At 44.3% G+C, this 22917-nt stretch overlaps 1 protein-coding gene across 1 annotated transcript in view; it reads right to left on the reverse strand.

The window, feature by feature from the left end:
• The window catches only part of EDN1 (endothelin 1), a gene marked incomplete at its 3' end in the record, with an annotated part of 26071 nt that continues 3154 nt past the window's right edge, over nucleotides 1–22917 (reverse strand). The window contains 3 exon segments of the mRNA NM_001101696.1: nucleotides 1–45; nucleotides 21021–21734; nucleotides 22675–22788. Coding sequence (NP_001095166.1) covers nucleotides 21632–21734; nucleotides 22675–22788 — 217 coding nt within the window.

A 22917-nucleotide genomic window follows, 5' to 3' on the forward strand; every position in this document is an offset into this window, starting at 1 on the left:
CAAGGACAATACAGGACCTGCTGAAGGCTGAGACCAGGGTCGGAGAATGAAGAGAGATCCTTTTAGATACACTGGGCTTCCACCAAGGGCAGCCACTAACTGCTAGGTACAGGTCAAATGGGAGGAGAAAGACCTTCTAAGGTGCAGGAATCTAAAGACTGAGCAGAGAGAAATGTCTGATATAAAAAGCCAGCAGCCAGGAGTAGGCATTTTGGCACAGGAAGTTCACCTGCCTCTTGGGGCACTCACATGGCACATCCAAGTGCCAAGTGCCAGTTCCAGTGCCAGCTCCTCCACTTCTCACCCCACTTCCTGCTGATACACCTGGGAGACAGTGAAGGACCTGCCATCTGCACATGAGCAAGAGACCAAGAATTCCCCCAGCACCCCAGCACTTAAACTAAAAGGAAGTGTATTCCAGGGAAACCTGAAACTAGGGGTTCCTGACTCAACTAGACTGCGGATTTTATTGATCAAACCCTCATACTAATAACATGACCAAAGATAAGGCCTGGCACTTTCTGAGTGTAAGAGCAGTCTCAGAATCGTGTCTTTTTAATACACAGTGTCTGGCATTGAATCTGAAATTCAGAAACACATGAAAAAGTCAGAAAATATAAACAACCAAAAAAATGTAGTTGATATTAATAGATTCCAAGATGGTCCAAATGTTGGTAGTTTCAGAAAAGGGACTTTAAAAATATATCTTAATGAAGCATTAACAAACAAAATCCAGCAGCACACAAAGAATCATAATTAACAATAAATCATGACCAATTAGGTTACTGCCAGAAATGTAAAAAAAGTCAGTGTCACTTTACTAAGAGAATAAAGGAGAGAACTATCATCTCATTAGATGTTGAAGACAAACTGGATGAAATTCAACATGAATTTCTAATAAAAAAAAAAACCTATTGGAAAACTAGAAAAGGAAGAAAATGTTCTCAGTCTAATAGATTATTCCTTGAACTAATACTATTGAATGTTTTCCTTTTAGACTGGGAGAAAAGCAAGAACATCCACTGTTTTATTTTTAAGACTTATTTGTTTGAAAGGCAGAGTTACAGAAACAGAGAAGGAGAGAGAGAGAGACAGAGAGAGAAAAGGAGAGGGAATTTTCCATCCCCTGGTTCACTCCCCACATGACCACAACATCCAGAGTCAGGCTAGGCTGAAGCCAGGAGCCAGGAGCTTTCCCTGGGTCTCCCACTTGGGCTCAGGGGCCCAAGCACTTGGGCCATCAGTAGAAAGTTGGATCAGAAGCCGAGCAGCTGGGATTTGAACCAGTGCCTATATGGGATGCTGGCGCCACATGCAGTGGCTTTACCCACTACACCACAACGCCGGCCCTAAGAACATCCACCCTTAACATTTTTATTCAGCACCATTCAAGAATATCTCTTAATTTTGAAAGGATGCAATAAGAAAGCATAAAATGCTAAAGGGAGAAATCAAACTTGTTATTCAAAGAAAATGTGACAGAAACTCCATGGAATCTGGATAGAAGCGTGTGTCTGTGTAAAGGAATCAGAAAGGAGATGAGAGATCTTTCTAGGTGATGGTGATGATTTATACTTGTATCTTGGTTTAGATGAGTGTATGTCATGGTCGACTCTTACCAAACTGAATGATTAAGCCCTAGGAATTTTATTGTGTATCAATTATAGCTCATTATAATTATTCTAAAGAATAAAGAGCCATAATTTACAAAATAGCTTAAAAAACCAAAGGTAAAATATTTACAGGATGTAAACAAAGCGAAAGCAGCAGGGAGGGCACTTGGCACAGGGGTTAAGACATGGCTGGGGCCGCTCACCTCCCGACTGGAATGCCTGGTTCGAGTCCTGGCTCTGCTCCCTATTCTCCATAGGCAGTGGTGGGGCTCACATAGCTGAGTGCCTGCCACCCACATTGGAAACCTGGATTGAATTCTCAGCTCCTGACTTCAATCGGGCCCGGCCCTGGATGTCGCGGGTATGTGGAAAGTGACCCAGTGGGTGGGAGATCTGTCTGTCTCTCTCTGTCTCTATGCCTTTCAAATAAATAAAATTATTCAGTTTTTGAAAGTCCTGAAACCAGTTGACGGCAACAGCATTGAAATACGACAAAAGCATAATTCTGTGCATCTGCTTCCCATGTACATCAGTAAAAGCCTATTTGGTGCAGCAATTTTGTCTCAATTAGCAGATCTGCTCCATTTCTCTGGCCCTGCATCAGAGAATCATGGACTTGATGGAGCAGAAGGGCCAGTGGAATTGGACCAAATGAAAGCCCACGCTCAGTCCAGCCTTGAAGTAAGTGTCCACCAACGAGCACGAACATTTGAGGCTCGTTGTCCTCAAACTGTGAGATTCAGGCTTCAGATGGAGAGAAATGTGTCTCCGGAAAAGATGACTCGGGTCCATGAGTTCCAAGAATCAAATTCCATGAGCCGCTCAGAAAGTCGACAGCCACAGAGAATTGCCCACACCCTGGCCAGTCTCTCCTTGATGTTCTTTCTTTTCCCGGCTATTCTGTTGAGAGGCCTAAGCAAGCAAACAGGGCCCAGAGGGAAAACCAAGCATGAGTGAGAAATTAGAGTTGACACAGCGCTGTGGAGTGGGTGGGGAAGGCGGAGGTGGGGACGGCCTCTCGCGCCCCGTGTCATGCATCTTTCCCACTCATTACAACACCCCTGATTCTTTGATGTGTCCTTTCCCATAGATGATGTTCTCTGTGAGAGAGGGGGAGGTAAGCCAGCTCGTGGGAAAAATGTCTCCCAGGTTGTGAGCAGTAAATTGGCTCCTGCCCAGGTAATGTCCTCAAGGTGTGCCCTGAGAGATGAAGTCACTTGGCTCATCTTACCAGCTTCAGGATGGCGTCAAGACCTGACAAAGCCGGGCAACACGTACAAGGAAACTCCTCCGAGGCAAGGCCATGGCACTGGAGAAGTCTTCCTGGAGAGGGCAAGGTGGAGACCTTGTTCAAGAAAAGGGAGGACAATGAAATCAGCTTCATGCGGTGAAAATGCACATCTGATGCCCACGCCATACCTGGGCACTTGAAAACGTTTGCAGAAAAGTGAGATTTAAATATAGGTTTATTTGGCTGCAGAAAAAAAAAAAATTGAAATCCTTGAATAGAAGAGGTTATTCAAAAGTTCATGGAAAATTTGCATTAAAAAACTATGCATAGACTTGAATGTCTTGCATTTAAGTACACTTATCTGTTGATTCCATTTTTTCAGTTTTCCATGAATTCTTAGAGGCCCCTATGTATGTGTCTATGTTCTTGGAGGCATGCTTTAATTCTGGCACCCCTTTCAAGCTTTTATTCTTTTCATATTTGTTCAGCGTTTATTTAATGAGGAAAAGAAAGCAGCTTTGTTCCTAGGGGAGAACTAGGCTTTCTTGAAATATAACCCACATGCAAGAAAGAGCGTATATCACAGCGTACAGCTTGAAAAATCCTCACAACGTGAACACACCCCGTTTGCAGCACCCAGACAAGAAATAGGCCAGGGGTCCTTCGGGCTCTCCTCAACAATACCACCACCGAAGCAGCTTCTTAATTCGTGAAGTTATAAAATTCTCTACTTTCACACCTTATTAGATTTATTGGGAACTTTCCTTCTATGGCTTGCTTTGTACTCATACTCACAGAGCAATTTGTGCTCAAAATCTGAAGTCAAGGTCAAGGACACAGAACCATGGCAAAGCACTGTTGCCAAGATATGGCACCGCATCATCACGACTTACTTGGTTTCAGAATAATGTTGACTGCCCGTCACTGCTGACACTGAGTGACTGTTACTTGCATGGATGCAGGTGCTGGCAACCTTCATTGCCCCTAGTAACACACAGCATTCCCCCTTTTCCGTGTGGGATATGTTCCAAAATCCACAGTGCATGTCTGCCATCGCAGATAGCATCATACGCTATAATGCAATCGCTTTTCCATCATATCTAAGCACTCATCCCACACTGTGGCTGTGGAGATGCAGCCTGAGGTATGACAGTAAAACTCGCAGAATTCTCCTTTTCTTTCTTCACAATTTCAGACAAAAGGTTTCTCCTGACCGTAGATCTCAGCAACACCAGCGTGTGCGCTCCATTCTCTCCTAAGTTGAGAGATTCCACCCTTTTTGCTTACAGGAAGCACTGTGTGGTCTCTCTTCGGCAAATCTGAGTTACTAGTACCACAGCTCCTGTGCTCTGGGGCCACTTATAAGTAAAATAAGAGCTATTTGGATACAAGTACTGTGATGCCATGAGCTTGAGATGGGGTTACCAAGTGACTAGCAGCAGGTAACGTATACAGCATGGCTATGTTGGAGAAATGGGGCGATTCACCTCCCGGATGGAACGGAATTGGTTGGGGAGAGATTTCATCACACTGCTTAGAACGGTGTCCAGGTTAAAACTTCAGAATTGTTCATTTCCGGAACTTTCCAGAAATTTTCAGACTGCAACTGCCATGATTAACAGAAATCACAGAGAGCGAAACTGTGGATGAACAAGAGGATGGGGGAACGAGTGGGGACCATCGTGCTCATGCACAAATATAGCAGAGACAGGGTGTTGCTGGGCAGAAGTGCTTTCTGGTCTACTCAAGGGCACCACCTACTTCGGCAGAAGTCGAACAAAGCTCTCTTTTCCCAGTAGTGAGAGGAGCTGCATGTGGAAACCTGAGCTTGCAGTCATCATTTTTCTGATTTATTACAGCAATGCACTAGCACTGTCGAAGCCGGTATCTCAGAGAGATGCCCAGTCTTTTATCAGATGTATGCATTATAATTTTTTTTTCCAGCTCAGATCTTGACAGACTTTTCTATCTTCTGGCCTGAACCCTTGCAAGACTCTCAGTTCAGGCTTGTAGATGAGCTTAGAGCCAACTACGGGAAAGATTCCAGTCATTCTGCTTGCAGGACTGGGCTGGGGTTGTCATTCCACCAAGCCGAAATTCACAGTGTGCTGTGGTCATGGAGATGACTAAGACCCACCCTCTCCCCTACAAGAGTTCACTGTCAAACAGGGAGTCAGACAAGTAAGCAAACGGCAGAGCCAGATGACAAAGCCCCTTTGGCCTGGAGAAGTCCAAGAAGGCCTCACACAAGGAGAAACATTTGCAGAGTCAAAGAATAAATCAAAAGTCCCCAGCAGACCCGTGGAGACAAGGCTTTCTTTTCAGACACAGTTGCCTAAGAAAAGCCACGGTGGAAAGAATGTTCACAGCCAGGTGAGGAACTTTCTGACATCGTATTTTTCAGAACAATCTAGAGGCGATTATTTTGAGTCAGCTGGACGCTCACTGAACACGCCAGGTCGTATCATGTACCAGATCCTAGTTCCGGGGGTGGGGGGGGAGGGTCTGTGGCCTAGGAATCTTCATTTTGGTAATTCAGAATTTGAAAACCATTGCTCTGCACAGTGCAGAGAGGGGTGGAGGAGGAGGGTGAGGCAAGCAGGAGGCGTCACCACAAGGGATTGGCAAGATAGAGAAGGCTGCTTTCTAGACTTGTGTGAAGTGTTAACTTTTGCAATAGTTCTATTAGTATTGTCTCCAGATCACAGATGACAAGGCAGCGGTCCAGGGAGATGACACAGCTGCCCAACGGTCACAAGGTGATGGACCCTTGGCTGGAATCCAGGCGTGCCTGGGTGCACTGACCATTCTTTCAGCCATTTAACTTGAGTGACTTTTCTTAATACGTTTGAGCTGAGCCGGCTGCCTTTTCTCCACTTCTCCTTGTAGAAAGGACTCAGTGGGGTGCGATGACGTGGCTGGAAGGACCTCCCCTCCAGACCCACGTAACCCCACAGGCAGCCCTTTGTGCTCCTGACTGGAGATTGTGAGACCCAATGTTGAGTCCTACTCCTGTGCTCTGCATTTCTGACCATTAAGAACACAGTACAGATTTTATTTTTAATCATTTTTAGAACTCACTTGATTCACGGTGACAACTTCTTTTGTTTTCTTTTTGTAATTTTAATTTTTAGGATCTATTTTATTTATTTGAAAGACACAGAGAGAGAGAGAGATCTTCCATCTGCTGGCTCACTACTCAAATGGCCACAACAGCAGGCATCAGGGACTGGGCCACACTGAAACCAGGAGCCAGGAGCTTCATCCAAGTCTCCCATTTGGATCAGAAGTGGAGCAGCCAGGACTTGAACCAGCACCCGTATGGGATGCTGGCATTGCAGGCGGCAGGCCTAACTCTACAGCCCCTCTTCTTTTGTTTTCATAGTCTGGGCATTTGATGGGCCCTGTAAACAGCTGATGGTTTGTAGAGAGTTTGTTTTCGTTGGGTGAAAGGTGGCAGAGAATTTCACTTCCATCTCTTTTCACTGTCCACATGTCTATTTTCAGCTCAAATTAATTAACAATGTCGTTCGTCTCAGCCAGAAAGTTAACATTTGGTTGAGCACATTTTGTATCTTTGGGTTTATGCTTGACATATGACTGAAATTTTATTGACATGTAAGCTTTCTCTGAGTGTGTCTGTATATTTATGTATCTGTATTGTAGGAAGGGCTTTGCCTTTCATTGTTTGATTGTGCAATAATTCTTCAATTTCCTGATGATACTAATAAACTAGATTATAAGATATTGTCAAAAATCTCTACTCTGGCTTAGAGATAAGTAGGTCCTTAGATAGACTGGATATCCGCTAAATACCCCAAAATTAATACCTTCAGTGTGGAGGAAAAAAAAGAGACACTCTTGTAGAAACCAACTCAAAACAGCTTAAGAATTCATGTTCACATAATCTAGATATAATTATGCAAACAAGACTAGCTTAATAATTTTGCTTTAATAAAAACAGCTACATTTTCTCTGATTAATCAAGTCAAATGTAGTATAACCACTGATTTTTATTCTGCTTGGGAATTTTCTTTTTTTTTTTAATAAGTGAATTCCTGATTTCCTTCCTAAGACTAGGAGAGTCATTGTATTTATTTATTTATTTATTTACTTATTTGAAAGGCAGAGTTTACTCAGAGAAAGAGGGAGAGACAGAAAGAGATCTTCCATCCACTGGGGTCACTTCCACATGGCCTCAAGGCCCAGGGCTGGGCTAGGCCAAAGCCAGGAGTCAGGAGCTTCTTCCAGGTCTCCCATATGGGTGCAGGGGCCCAAGTGCTTGGATCATCTTTTGCTGCTTTTCAGAGCATTAGCAGGGAGCTGGATTGGAGGTGGAGCATCCAGGGCTCAAACAGGTACCTATGTGGAATGCTGGCATCACAGATGATGGCTTAACCAGCTTTGCCACAACACTAGCTCCATGAGTTTTCTTTGTAAACTTACATAGTTTTACTGATTGACTATGTTAGCATCACTTTTACTAAATATTTAAGATAATGAAAAGCAAATTTGCATTTAGCCAATTTGAATTCTTTTTCTGGCATATTTATTTCAGTAGTAATTGTGTCTTGCAGTGTGACAGCTTGAAGATAATTTTAAGAGCTTTAGGAAACTTAAAACCTTGGAAGATAATAGATTGAGTTAATGAGTGGATATTCATGTAATGCCTAGATCATTTCTGAGAAAGGAAACAAATGGAAACATTAATTGTTGTTGGGCTTCAAACAGGATTTGGCTCCCCCACCCAGGCCGACCTTTAAGCCTCAAGGTCTTATGTTAATGGTTAATGGATGAGTGTTAATAGTTGAAGAATTAAGGGTGGAGATGATCTGATTATGGGTCTTGGAGGTTGGCCTTCTGGTAGGTAGATTTATAGATCATTGGGACTTGCCTTCTATAAAGTAGTTCTCAAGAAATGTTATTTGTTTAAACAGAGCATGTTTCTTGTATCTCTATACTTCCTGGCTAACCCTGTGATCCTTCCACAGTCTACCCTCATCAATACCAAACTCACAGGCCCACTTGATCTTAGACTGTGAACCTCCAAAACTGTGTGCCAACATAAACGTTCTTCCTTCCTAAGATATCTTTTCAGATATTTTAGTTGTGATAGTGAAAAGCTAACTAAAGCAATTGCTATGCATAATGTTAAGTTTATATAACTTAGCTTCTTATCTTGTGTTGCAGAAATATGTATATACCTGTCAATGAATTTCTGGCACTCTGAGAAATTATACTCATAAAGAAATCACACTGACTTAATAGTAAGGAATGCATGTGGACATAGAATGCTGTAGAAGCCTCCTCTCAAAGAAAGAATTTATTACTTGTGATCAAAGCTAGATTTACTTGTAAGATTTTCAAAGAGAGTGTTACAAAGTAAAACAGTTTTCTCCATGCTGAATGAAAATCTTTCCTTGGACTATTGATTTGCTCTTAATAAGAGATTGTAAAAAGGTATTCTTTATCTTCTGAGTAAACTGCTTAGATAACATCTGTGTCTCACTGGAATAACTTTCTATGACTTATGTAGACTTCGCTGTGTCTTAATCCATTTGAGTATCTTACAAACAAGACAAACTTATTTCTCACAGTTCTGGGGCCTGCAACGTCCTAGATCAATGTTTGGTGAGGGCATCTTCTTGCTGTGCCCTCACATGGTGACAGAGGTAAGAAAACTCTCTTGGGCCTCTGTTATAAGCATGTCAATGCCATTCGTGGGGGTCCCCACCCTCATGGTCTAATCACTTCCCAAAGGCCCTGATAATAACCTCAAACTGATGACTAGGCTTTAAAAAAACAACGAATATATCTTTAGGGGACACAAACTTTCAGATAATAGCAATGTCTGATTTTTTAAGAAAACAGAAGTCTCCCACTGTAGAAAAAGCTGAGATTCTTTACAATATTATACCTTTTATTATTATTTTGCTTAAAAAGTTACCAACTATTGTTTCTCAGTAATTCACCATCTTATCTTAGATGTTCAAATCTCCCAACAACTTAATGAGTTTTGCTTTCCCAAATTTGGATCTCAAGGATATCTTTTGTATCTAAAGCTTCCTCTGAGATTTTTCCCATGGACTCTGGAAAATCATCAAGATTTGTCCTTTCATCTTTGTAAATAGATGAAATCATTGAGTTTATTTGATAGGTTACAATTGATGAGCTGACAAATCAGAAGGTTTGCTTCATTTTTCCCTAGGCAAAATGTGTATATATAAAATACCATAAGTACCTCAGAAATTGTGTGTTAGATGAGAAGTTTCTGCAGAAGAGTCAACGTCATCACCGCCCGTGGTATTTCCATTTCTCATAGCCCCAGTTCTGCTTTGCTTGGTGTTAGCCAATGACTCTATAATTCCTCCCTTATCCATGGACAATACCTTTCAAGTCCTCACTGAATGTCTGAAATCATAGTTAGCATCAGACCCCATAATTGAAAGCTTTTTGCATCTTAACTAAGCACATATCATGCACTGCGGTCAGAACCTTTGCAATGTAAGGAATAGCAGGAAAAGTAGCATGAACTTCTTTTTCCCAAATGCATAGGTAGAAGATCTGATGTTACCATAAATCTTAGCACCCTCAGCATAGGCTCTTCTCTCTTTCCTTGTGAAGTTGAGAACTTTCACCTCTCTGTGTATTGGAAGGAATTCATTGCTTTATATTCTCATATCTAAGATGTTAGCATCAGAACACTTGCCTTTAAGGCCATTGTTCAGTAATATATGAGTTACTTGAACTTGAGCACTGCAGTACCATGACCAATGATCTGATCATAGAGTTGGCTACTAAGTGAGCAAGAGTACTATAGATGAAGACCAATGGGCAGGTGAGATGTTGGAACACAATGCGGATGCACTGGACGCAGGAATGATTCAGGTCTTAGATGGGGCTGAGCAGGACAGTGGGAGATTTCCCGATGCTACTCAGGATGGCACACAACTTACAACACGGGAATGACCTGTTTCTGGAATTTTCTATTTGGTATTTGTTGACTGTAACTGACTTCCTGAAAGGGCAGAAAGTGACACTGTGAATACAGGAAGGCTACTGTAGTGCTGTCTGTCAAACTTCAGATAAACTTGGTCACAATTTTACTTCTTTAATTTGACACCAGTATCTTCTGGGCCATTGATTTTCAACAGAGAATTTATTTCACTTAACTATGCAGTTTTATTAACATTTTAGATATTTAGAACCTATCATTACAGATCTTTTACTTGATATTCTTGATATATTATGCCAATATTCCAATTATATGCTTGGTACCCTTATGGTATATTGTGTCAGGATTATTGCACATATTGAACATATTTTTTTTCTCAGTAAAAATAGTGTTAATGTTCACGGGGCCAGTGCTGTGGTGCAGTGAGTTAAGCCATTGCTTGCAATGCCAACATCTCATGTTGGAGTGCCAGTTTGAGCTCTGACTGCTCTGCTTCCAATTCAGATTCTTACAAATGAGCCTAGAAAGACAGCAGATGATGGACTAAATGCTTGAGCCCTTGCTACTCATATGGGAGACCAGGATGAAGTTCCTGACTCCTGGGTTCTGCCTGGCCCAGACCTGGCTGTTGTGGTCATTGATGGGGAGTAAACTAGCAGATGGAAGATCTCTCTGCCTCTCTGTGTCATTACCTCTCTTCTCTGTTGCTCTTTCCAATAAATAAATATTTTTTCAAAATATTTACCTTTTTTTGTAAATTAAATGCAATATCCACTTTTCTTTGAAAATAGAAGAAATCATTTATATTTAGAATTACTTTGTCTAAAATTTTCTAGACTAACCATTATCAAGTTTTGAATAACACATAAATAATGATCTTTTCTCATTAGTTGTATTATTCTTTTTTTAAAAAAAGGCTTTATTTATTTTTTGGAAAGTCAAAATTACACAAAGAAAGAAGGAGAGGCAGAGAGAGAGAGAGAGATCTTCCATCCACTGGTTCACTCCCCAGTTGGCCACAATGGCCGGAGCTGTGCCAATCCAAAGCCAGGATCTTCTTCCGGGTCTCCCACATGGGTGCGGGGGCCCAAGGATTTGGGCCATCTTCTACTGCTTTCCCAGGCCATAGCAGAGAGCTGGATCAGAAGTAGAGCAGCCGGGCCTCAAACCAGCACCTATATGGGATGCCGGCACTGCAGGCAGGGGCTTTACCTGCTATGCCACAGCACCGGCCTCATAGTTGTATTATTCTTGTAGTGAACTGTCATCAGATTTTTCACCTTTGAAAATTACAAGTAATAAGTTAAGACTCTTACATCTTTTGTCATCCACAGTAGATCTTTTGTTTTCCTCTGGTGTATCACAGAAAGCTCCTACACATCAGAGTGCTTTACTTTCAACATGGATTGTCTTGGAGCTTCATAGAAAAGGATGATAGCAGGTACTTTGTGGTACAGGTGGCTGCTGGTATCAAGCTATGTTGAGAACACACAAGTAGACTGATTCAACATTTGCAGAACTCTAGTAGAAAAACAAATGGGTCCATGAGACCACTAACTCAAGACTGACTGGAATAAGAATTAACAACGTAGAACTGAATGAGCAGATAAGGAGTAACTATATTTCCTGTTTGAAATATGCTGTTCTCATATTCTATTTGCTGGATACATAGGAAGTCCTCTTAAGCTATGTGTATAACTCACGTCAATTTAGACTCCACTTCTTTCAACTGAAATGAAAATTGTATAATTGATGTCCTATTTTCTCTGCCTGACTACTTATTGAGTATCTTTATGTTCACAGCGAAATAATTATTTGCATAAATTCAATGACAATCTGTCCTTCTTGTTACCATGACATAATTGAAAATATTGATCGTAGCCGGCACCGCGGCTCACTAGGTTAATCCTCCCCCTTGCGGCGCCAGCACACCAGGTTCTAGTCCCGGTTGGGGCGCCGGATTCTGTCCTGGTTGCCCCTCTTCCAGGCCAGCTCTCTGCTGTGGCCAGGGAGTGCAGTGGAGGATGGCCCAAGTGCTTGGGCCCTGCACCCCATGGGAGACCAGGAGAAGCACCTGGCTCCTGCCATCAGATCAGCACAGCGCACCGACCGTGGCGACCATTGGAGGGTGAACCAATGGCAAAGGAAGACCTTTTTCTCTGTCTCTCTCACTGTCCACTCTACCTGTCAAAAAAAAGAAAAGAAAAAAGAAAAAAAGAAAAAGAAAAAAGAAGAAAAAAGAAAAAAAGAAAGGAAAGGAAAGGAAAGGAAAGGAAAGGAAAGGAAAGGAAAGGAAAGGAAAGGAAAAGAAAAGAAAAGAAAAGAAAAGAAAAGAAAAGAAAAGAAAAGAAAAGAAAAGAAAAGAAAAGAAAATATTGATCATACAAGTAAGGTCTTGGCTAGAATGTCATGTTTGAGAATTACACTCATTGAATCAGAAATGACTGGACACTTTCATGGAACGAAGACTGGTTTTGGTTTTCTGGAGGTGATGCATGCTATTATAGATCAAGCGGGACTTGGCTCCCCAAACTCATGCAAATGCTTAAAATCTGAAGCATCACATTGAGGGCTGATGGATTAATGATGGAGATGCGGTCTAATTATGGTGTCTGAGCTGTGGATTTCCTGGGAGTTCGTTGGGTAATTGAGACTTGCCCTCAGGAGGATTGGTTATTTAAGCCAAGTTCAGTCTAGCTTCTCTCCCTACTCCCTGGCTCATAGTGTGCTGGTTCCTCCACACCCCTTTTGCCATGGTCAACCTCCACCATTTATCAATGGGGCCACCTGATCCTAAACTGTAGGCCTCCAGACTATAAGCCAAGAAGCTCCTCTCAGCTATTTTAATAAAATCTAACACATACAGAAAACTTGCACCAATAGGTAGGGTCATTATTATTACCTATACCTGAAGATGCAGAGGAACCCTTGAACTTGTCTTTCTGGGAAAGGTTGGAAGAGTATGGAGGAGCAGACTAGAGAAAGCCCAGATTCTGTAATCACAGAATTATGCGTGATTCTGATGAGGGATTAGAACAGAAGGCTGGTGGAGGTGTGGACACTAAGAGCCACGCTGGTGATGTCTCCAGTAGAAATGAGGATCCTGTGGGAATTGGACTAGAGGCTACCCTTGCTGCCCTGAGACAAAGACCCGGATTGTACTGTGTCCCTGTCGTGAGGCCCTTGGGAGGCTGAACTTACAGATGGTGACTGGTTTGTTTGGTGGAGGTTTCAGTGCAGCAGGGCGTTCAGGCTGCAGCCTGGCTGCTATGGGCTGCTGTTAGTAAGCTTCACAGTGAGATTCAGAGGCAAAATAGAGCAGAACAGAGAGATGTGGAAAATCTGCAGCCTGGCTAGGGAAGGAACAAAGGAAAAGTTCACTGAGGACAGAACTGTGAAGTGGGAAACTACTTGGTATTATACTGCAAGTAAAAGGAAGCCAGGTGTGTTAATGGGCAAGACTGTGAAAGAAAGATCCTGAAGGCATCGCAGAGATTTGGGGGACAGACCCTCCCACTACTGTCCCATCAGAGGCCTAGAAGTACACATAGGTTTCAAAAAGCCCAGGGTCCAGTGCTGTGGCATGGTAGGTTAAGCCTCAGCCTGCAGCACCAGCCTTCCTTATGGGCACCTGTTTGAGTCCTGGCTCCTCCACTTCCAACCGAGCTCCCTGCTATGGCCTGGAAAAGCAGTAGAAGATGGCCAAAGTGCTTGGGCCCCTGCACCCATGTGGGAGACCTGGAAAAAGCTCCTGGCTCCTGGCCCAGTTCCAGCCATTGCAGCCACTTGAACCAGCAGATGGTAGATCTCACCCGCTATCTCTCCTTCTCTAACTCTGCCTCTCAAATAAATAAATAAATCTAAAAACAAACAGACAAACAGAAAACAAAGAACTCCAGGGCAACCTGCTCACCCATAATTGTTTCTGGATTCTGGCTTGCTTCATCCAAGCATGATTCCTATTGGTAGCAGGCCTTGCTGTTGTCCACACGGTGCTAGCATTGTAGGTGTGTATAATGCAAGCATTATGCGCTCATGGCAGCTTCCGCTGATTCCGAAGAGAATCCTAGGAGGCCAGGCAGAGTTGTGCTGTGGGATTAGAGTCCCTGAATGGAGCAATGTGTAGTAAAGCTGTGAGGGTTGCAGAGGATACCCCAGAAAAGTAGAGGTACCAGTAACGTGAGACAGCTGCCATGGGAAGTTGCAGACAGTGTGCCAGGCAAGCCTGAGAGAGCCACAGACATCAGTGTGTAGCCTCAAAGAGCAGCCCTGTTGGCAAAGACCAACAGAGATACGGAAGCATGAAAGCCTTCATCTAGAGTTCAAAGGATAGCACCAACAAACTGGGGGCGCAGGTGGATATCGGTTCCCTGAGCAGAGGCAATGCCAAGTGGTGTGGGGGCTGTTTGCAGAGTCCCACCAGGGCAATGACTGATGGAGCTGCAGAGATGAGATTCCCACCTGTGAGGACTGAAGCAGGGGCTGTCACCAGCAAAGCCATAGGAAGAGGCTGTCCAATCCTTGGGAACCCAGTGCCCAGCAGGGCCCAACATGCTAGACTTGGAGCTACAGGGCTTAAAGTGAATTTGGATCCTGCATTGGCCTAACTAATCCTTTCCATTTTCTCCTCTCCACTGGCTGGAATGGAAATGTCCATCCTATGCCTGCCTCACCATTGTATCTTGGATGTCTGTAGCTGATTTTAATTGAGAGAGATCGTCTTGAGTCTCAGGTGAAACTTCAGACTATGGGTATGTATGTTGAACTGAGTAAAGACTTTAAAACTTCTGGGGATGGAATGATTGTATGCTGTCTGTGAACTTTAGGGAGCCAAGGGTAAAATGTTATGGACTGAGCAGGTCTTGGCTCCCCAGACTCATGCAGAAGTTAAACTCTGAATTCTTGTGTAAAGGGTTGCTAAATCAAGGGTAGAGACCTGAGCTAATTGTGGCGTCTAAGGGGTGGATCTGGTGGGAGATCTTGAGGTCATTAATGATTTGCCCTCAGAAGGTAGTTCTCATGAGTAGCTGGGATATTTAAGCTGGGTTCAGCTTAGCTTCTCTGTTTGTCTCCGGGGTCGCAAGGTGTTGGTTCCTCCATACCCACTCCTCCATGGCCAGCCTCCCCCAGATGCCAGGCTGATGGGGTCACACATCCTGAGCTGTGAGCCTCCAGTACAAACCTTGCTCTTCCCAAGAAGCTCTTCCTGGGTATTTTAGTTAGAGTAATGAAAAGCTGACTAACACACATACAAATAGGTGATGCCTTGTGGGCAAAAGCTCTGATGCCTACCTTAGAGATCCTCAGTCTTACGGACAAATAAGGATATTTTGGGGACCTAGAGAAGAGAGGGTTTGTCCAAATTCATAAGTACTATAGGTGAAATCTGGTAACAAGTTCTTGGTTGTGTTGCTTTAAGATCGTCAGTATCAGGACCATTGTTGTGGTATAGTAGGATTGGCCACCACTACTTGCAATTCTGGCATCCCATGTGGGCATTGGCTCCAGTCTCTGCTGCTCCACTTCCAATCCAGCTCTCTGCTAGTGCTCCTGGGAAGGCAATGGGGGTGCTCCAAGTACTTGAGGTCCTATACCCATATGGGAGACCTGGGTAGAGCTCCCAGCTCCTGACTTCATCCTGGTCCAGTCCTGCCTGTTGTAGTCATCTGGGGAGTGAAGCAGCAGGTGGAGGATCTCTCTCTCTCTTTCTCTCTCTCTCTCTCTCTCTCTCTGTGTGTGTGTGTTTCCTTCTCTCACTTTGCGTCTGCTTTTCAAATAAATAAAATACATCTTAAAAAAAAAAGAAATTGTCAGTATCATTGAACTAATTATACGTTCCTAATTTTTGCAGAATACATCACCCCTTGATCTTATCCAAAAGGCCGAGAAGCAATAAATCACCCCTTAATGATCCAGTTACCTGTTTACCTTTCTTATGAGTCAATCAGGCAAGCATGTTAGGCTATGTTCTCCTTATCGACTCATCTGTAGACAAAACATTTTACTGGGAAACTCCTTAATCAAAGTGGTTTGATTAAGCTTTGAATCTTTTGAGTGGTATCTTGTTTAGTTAGGGGCTCAGTGCTCATTACTCACTGTTTCTTCCCATGAAATCAACACTCTTCTTCTGCCTGCCCCCCGGCAGAACCAATCACTGCCACTTTTCCACCCTCATCAGACTTGATTACCGCATAGTGCAGCCTTTATCACTTCGTGCCCTTTCTTTTTTTTTTTCCTTAGATTTATTATTTATTTGAGAGGCAGAGTTGCAGAGAGAGAGAGAGAGAGAGAGAGAGAATCTTACATTCACTGATGCACTCCACAATGGCTGCAACGGCCAGGGCTGTGCCAGAAGGAAGCCAGGAACCAGGAGCTTCATCTGGGTCTCCCAAGGGGATTCAGGGGCCCAAGCACTTGAGCCATCTTCTGCTGCTTTCTAAGGCGCATTAGCAGAGAGCTGCATCAGAAGTGCAGCAGCTGGGACTCGAATCAACACCTATATGGGATACCAGAGACGCAAGCAGCAGGTTCATCCACTGTGCACAATGCCAACCCCTCACTTCGTGTTCTTAATCAAAAAGCTTGCTTAATGACATTATTACCTGGTTTATACTTCTTAAATAGCCATCTGGCCTTGAGTAAATTATTATTAGTATCTGTCTTTGAGTTTCTTCATCTATAAAATAGGGTAAATAAAAGTGCGGATGTTACGGAGGCTAATAGCAAGGATGCAATGAATTGGTACATGCAAAGTTCTCAAGAGAGTGTCTAGTATATAGCAAATACTCTGTAAGTGTTAGCCAGCACATGCCTAACACTGATCTCTGTTGTTATCAAACATTAATTGTTCTTCTACTAAGCTCTAGACCTACATAGCCAATTGATTAATTCACATTTTGTACCATTGAGCACAGCGTGTCAAATTCATTATACCTATACTGAAATATTTACAGATGAGATGATAATGGTATCTGGGACTGGCTTTAAAGTAATCCACTCAGGGAGCACAGGATGTGGGTGGAGCTGAAATAGCAGTCGCAGCCTGACGACTGTTAAAAGAGATGAAGGTGTATTGGTTTTGTTACATTATTCTTTCAGTTGGATATGTTTGAAGATACTCATATTAAAAAAAATCTGAAATGTAGTGTGTCCGTTACTAAAGTTGTGGTATCTCCTAGCATTTCTCCTAAGGCTCCTTCTTCCCAAATGTTCCCTGACTTGGTAGATGGCCTACTTTATTCTAAAAGCAGAAAATCTCCATGGAAGACTTTTGAGATGAGAAGAATACACAAATTATTTTTTAAGTCTTTAACATTCTATGGTCATTGAAATTATGACTGAAGCATTTGGGAAAGATGAAGATGATGATGATGACGTGCATGATGTCTTAGAGTTGAGAAAGTGGAAAGAACTATCCCGTTACGTCAAATCATTTACCACAAGGGCTGAACCTGGGGTAAGAGAATATTTCAGTACGCAGACTCCCAGAAATAGCCCTATCCATGGGTTTTATGAATCTTCTGGGAGCCTGTTTGCCTTCTGGTCAAGGGAGCATCATCTTCACATTCCTATAGCCAAACCTGTGGCCCATTTGCAAATTGATTAACTCACTGAGCAAACATTTAGTGAACAGCATATCATGCCCCAAGGCTGCAGGCACCAGTGAGGGTAAAGGCCCTGCGCACCTGCCTGGTCTGCAGATAGAAGTATGTGGGCACGGAGTCGGCTTCACTGCCGCTAAGCTCCAAGACACCTCCAACAGACCAAGGCGCTTCTGCAAATTCTGACCTGCATCAGGTCTCCTCCTGATTCAGGGTGATCAGATGTCCCGTGTGAGCATGACCATGCACTCTGTGGTTCCAAGGGAATTGTCAAGAGAAACACCAAGCAGTATGAAAAGTGTTCCAGTTTGAGAAAAACAGAACTCCATATTCTCTTTATATAAAGAGGGGCATTTTTTTTAAGATTTACTTATTTATTTGAAAGTCAGAGTTACACAGAGAGAGAGGAGAGGCAGAGAGAGAGAGGTCTTCCAACCGATGGTTCACTCCCCAACTGGCCACAATGGCCAGAGAATTGCTGAGCTGAAGCCAGGAGTCAGGAGCTTCCTCCTAGTCTCCCACATGGGTGCAGGGGCTCAAGGACTTGGGCCATCTTCCACTTCTTTCCCAGGCCATAGCAGAGAGCTGGATCAGGAGAGGAGCAGCCAGGATTAGAACCAGCGCCCATATGGGATGCCGGCACTTCAGGCCAGGGCTTTAACCTGCTGCGCCACAGCGCCGGCCCCTAGAAGGGAATTGTTAAGCCACCAATTGCAAGGCCTGCAGCCCATATCAGGGTGCTGGTTCAGATCCCAGCTTCCTATTAAGGCGTACTGGGAGGCAGCAGATGATAGCTCACCTGCTTGAGCCCCTGCTACCTACATGGGTACCAGGATGTTAGAAACTCTTGCCTTCTGCCTAGCCCAGCCTCGGCTGTTGTGGGCATTTGGTGTGTGTGGCGGGGTAAAGACAGCAGATTGGAACACCTCTCTCTCTCTCTCTCTCTCTCTCTCTCTCTCTCCCATACACACACACACACACACCTTTCAAGTAGAAGAAAACTAAAATAATGATAATAAATTATCTCCTTTTTCCTTCCCTAGATTTCTTCCCTTTCATCCTAAGGCAATGGGGCTTTCAACGCTACTCAGTGAGGCTATGAAGCAAAGCTTCCATGGAAATGGTTGTGCCTGTTCCACTCAGAACCCTGCATTAAGAGTGCTGGGGCATCTGCTTCTGCTGACCTCAGGATGCCTCTGGGGAAGCAGCCAGCTCTCTGGAATGCCAGTGATCAGGCTCCAGGATGGCCCAGCGTGCTGTGTGATCTTAGGGCAGTCAGCTTCCTCCCTGAACCCTGGTCTTTTCACCTGCAAAGATTGCCCTTTCCCAGTGTTAGCAATCGTCTTTCTGGGAAACTGCAGCTGAGTATGACAGCCCGAGCTGTGTTTTGGGGAGGCACAGGCATGGTCAGAGGCAATGGTTCATACTGCAAAAAACAGCCAAGTCACAGAAGACAAATGAAGCACGCATTGGAGGCGTCCTCAGTTCCCGTCAGAGGTCACCACTGCCCGCCCAAGGTCCACCGGCCCTTGGAGCGGCAGGATGAAAGCCCTGTTGGCTGTTAGTGTGAAGAGAGAAATCTGTCCCTCGTGGGCCTGCAGAACTCGGCTCTTCCCAGAGACACAGCAGGATGTGTGAGAGGCTGCCCCGCCGGCTCACCCCTCATGCTTGCACGCCTTGGATGTCATTGAAGCATTTCCCCATGCATCTGCAAAATACGCATTTCCTATGGACTGCTGACTTAGGACCCTGCTAGTGCTCATGCCCTGGAGTAGCTGCTTCACTTCTTGGGAGGGTTACTGTGGCAGGAAGCATGGGGGCAACGGATGTGGGAAACAGCAACTAAGCCTCCTGTCAGTCTGCCTTGCTGGGATGTTCTCCAAACCATGAGACTCGGTGGCTTCTCCCATCGCAGCTTCCCCTTCCACACATCCGTCCCACGTCCTCTAAGCTCTGATCTCCATGGTTTTTTGTGCCACCTCAACACCTTCCTGGAATCTCACTCTCCCCACGGAGCTGTCTGAGAAACTCCCTCACTCTTTTCACAGAACACACGAGGAAGCTCGCAAGGCAAGGGGAACAACGAATTTGCTCAAGATAAAGCGGTGGCCAAGTTCAGGCCAAGCACGTTGTCGACGCGGACGAACTGTGAAAATTCCCTTGAGGAGCATACCTTGAGAAACCGATTGCTAGATCAAGTAAGATTTATAAGCTAATCCCCAAAGAGATTAGGCTGTACCATTAAAAAAAAAAAAAAAGATGATGTAAAAGACGGAAAAGAGTGCCAGGAAGGGTGGACGCTCGGCCCTGGCCTGGGCCCTGCACACCCAGAGGCTGTGGTTTGACTTCCTTCTGATGTGGCACTGCTGGCACTGCAGTGATCACCAGTGGTCACCCTGGGCTAATATTTGCAGAATGCCAGGCATTCTTTCGCCTACTGCCGGGGATGGGCAGTAGGGATTCTTACAGGCTGACCAAGCTCGCAAGGGCTTCTCTCTGCCAGGAAGGCCCCTTCACAATAATGTTCTACCCAATCTTTTGGCATAGTGGAGAGAACGGGGCTGCTGGGCAGCAGGTGACCTGAAATTAGCACCTGGTGCATCTAGCTCCATGGGCGAGTGGCCAGTCCCGGGCTACCACAAAGGCACCGGGCTGTTCATTGCCCTTTGAAAGAAAAAATTTCTTAAACTGAGCAAATAAAAAGCCACAGAGAGCTACTACTTGCACGAAGCAGGCAGGCCACCTTCTAACAACAACCCTGGTGCGGAGTGGTGTATAATGAGGGTCGGGGGGGGGGGGCGGGAGTCAGCTTGCATTTGCTTCCTGCATGCACTCACCACGCCATCCGCTTCAGCCATCTGATCTGGCCTAATAGAGCGAGCAGAGTTAATGGATGAAGTCCCTGGGGAGATTCAGGCAAAGGGGAAAGAGAGGGCTGCTATGCGAGGGACGACAGAGGTGTTAGAGCTGGCTTCTTGTTTTCCATTGGTTTCACTTTAATGCAATCTACAAGCAACTTTTAAGATCTACATCAACTCCTTTTTTTTTGATTAGGCTAAACTATTTTCCTTCTGCCACATTTATAAGCAGCCCTTTTTACATTTCTTACCACTTGGTCCCACTCCTTAACAAATTTCAGAAACAATTCAAAAATCAGTTTGATAGGGACAAAAATATTTATTTTCTAAAGTCATTACCTTGATAGGCAAAACAAAGCATTTTCTTAATTTCATTCAGAAATACATTTTTTAAAAAAATACATGGACCAATATGGCCTGCCCAAACATATATTTAACATGGTAAATATAAGGAATGAATTGCTCGAATATAAATATCTATAAAAAAATAAGTACATCAAAATTCAATCCAACCTCTTCCATTACCCGGTTACATAAAGGACAACAATTTTCCTGCTTTAAAGAATAACCAGCAGTGACTTTCCAATATCTTTCATAAACAACCCTACAACCATTTTTTTTTTTCCAGAAATCAAGGTCAGGGAATCTCCTGAATCAAGGATCTTTTTTTCCTGATGTATGGGAGCTAGCAGATTACCATGAGAACATGAAATCCACCATTGACTGACATGTGGGACCAGACTTCCTTGAGTTCAGTATGGGGGCTCAGGAGGGAGAGAGTTTGGGGAGGCAGTCATGAGTGCAATAGAGGTGAGGTAGACTCATTCATGAAACACATCCTGATTTGCAGTAGTAACAGTTTCAGTTTTGCATTTTATGAATCAAAAAAAAAAATACAGAGTCTTTCTTTTTAACTTGAGTGCTTGTCCTTTGAGTGTGTTTTCAATTTGTGCATTCCTTAGCAAAATCGTTGCGTGGACTCTGCAGTGCCTCCCTGAAATGTGCCGGGTGCCTGAGTCAGGCACAAACACTTCCACAGGACCTTCTTCAGCAACTCCACCCTGATCCTGCTGGAGGCTCCAAAGGCACTGTGTGTCTCTGCCTTCTGAGAGGTCTACTACCATCCCCGAGCCACAGAGAAGACCCGAGCAGTTCCTGCCGTAGGAAGCCAAGGAAGACAGGTGCGAGCACTCCTTGGTCTCTCCTGGGATGTTCAGAATAAGGACGCTGGTTCTCCACCCGGCTGGAAGAAGATACAGTCTGGCAGGGAGACAGCTCCAGCTCTGGTCCCAGGCAGTGAGGGAAGAGAAAGAGCGAGTGAGAGAGTGAGCAGAGTCAGCCACACGGCTCCGACAGGCCCAGGAGATCGGTCATCAATGTGTCCGGTTGTGGGTCACTTTCTGCTCTCGGTGGAGCTGGGCTCTCAGCTGGGCGGCATGAAAGGATGTCTTGATGCTGTTGCTGATGGCCTCCAACCTGTCCACCCAAGACAAGGGAAGAGAACTGTTAGCTACGACTCACTCCTGGACTAAAGAAGCAGCTAACATTAGCATCTGACACAAGAATAGGAATCTGTTCCTCTATTCCTGTGTTTACCACTGACCTCCACAGCATGCTAGCAGTGATAAAACCTCAAGAGGTATCTATTACCATTGTGAAAATAAAGCCCGCCCTCTAGGCTTTGAATGGAGGTGAGGGTCTTAAGGTCATGGCCAAGGGGAACTGAGCGCCAAGTGTGATTTTAAAATAGATGCTCTCAATTCCTCTGCAGCCCCATCCCAGTCTCAACCACTGTGGGACCCTGTACACAGACAGGCAGCACAGGTATCAACAACCCCCACCTGAGACTGACTACAAACCCAGAGAGTCTCTGGAATGACATGGGCTGGCCACCAAATGCATTTCCCTAATTTAAAATAAATAAATAAGCAAACCCAAAAGACAGCATGTTCTAAATCTCACCAACCCTGCCTAATGACTTCACTTTCCCTTTGGCCATTTGAATAACTGCTGATTTTTGAAGACCTTGATGATACAAGACACTTTGAGTTTTTCTGTTTTTTTCTTTTATGTCCTTTCCCTGACATGATTTTTAACTTGTCAAGGAAAGAAGTAAATGCACGGACTCCGAGAGGCAACATCTGACTGTGACCAAATGACAGACACATCTCTGACATGCTTTGTTTGGAAAATCCACATGTTGACTGAAGGGGCTGTGCCCCAAGCACAGGGAGCAGCAATCAAGGCTTTGTGAAAATATTCGAGAGGGAATTTTCTACTCTGTTTCATCTCGTGAATTCCAAGATCCCTTTTCTTGCTGTCTTGGAGGTTTTCTGCCCAGCTAGGTAAATGGTTCAAGGGCAGAAAGGATGCCAGCATCGGTGCCCAAAAATAAATTTTGTGCAGAGTCTCTTACCTTCTTATTTTTCTCCCTTGCATCAGCTTTTGAAGAATACACTTCTTTCCAAGCTTGGAGCAGTCTTTGCCTTTCTTAAGGTTGTTCCTGCCTTTCTCCATAGTCTCTTGGGCTCTGTGAAAACACACAGGAAAAACATCTTCAGTTTCACCCTGCCTCTCAACATCAGTTACTCTCTCTCAAGCAAGGAGGTGTCCTTATCCTAGGAAAGAGGTCGGGAGACTTAACCCTGATTGAACAGCA

This window comes from Oryctolagus cuniculus, chromosome 5, assembly GCF_051225735.1.
Source record: "Oryctolagus cuniculus isolate XC-2025 breed Fujian yellow rabbit chromosome 5, ASM5122573v1, whole genome shotgun sequence".
NCBI classification, from domain to species: domain Eukaryota; kingdom Metazoa; phylum Chordata; class Mammalia; order Lagomorpha; family Leporidae; genus Oryctolagus; species Oryctolagus cuniculus.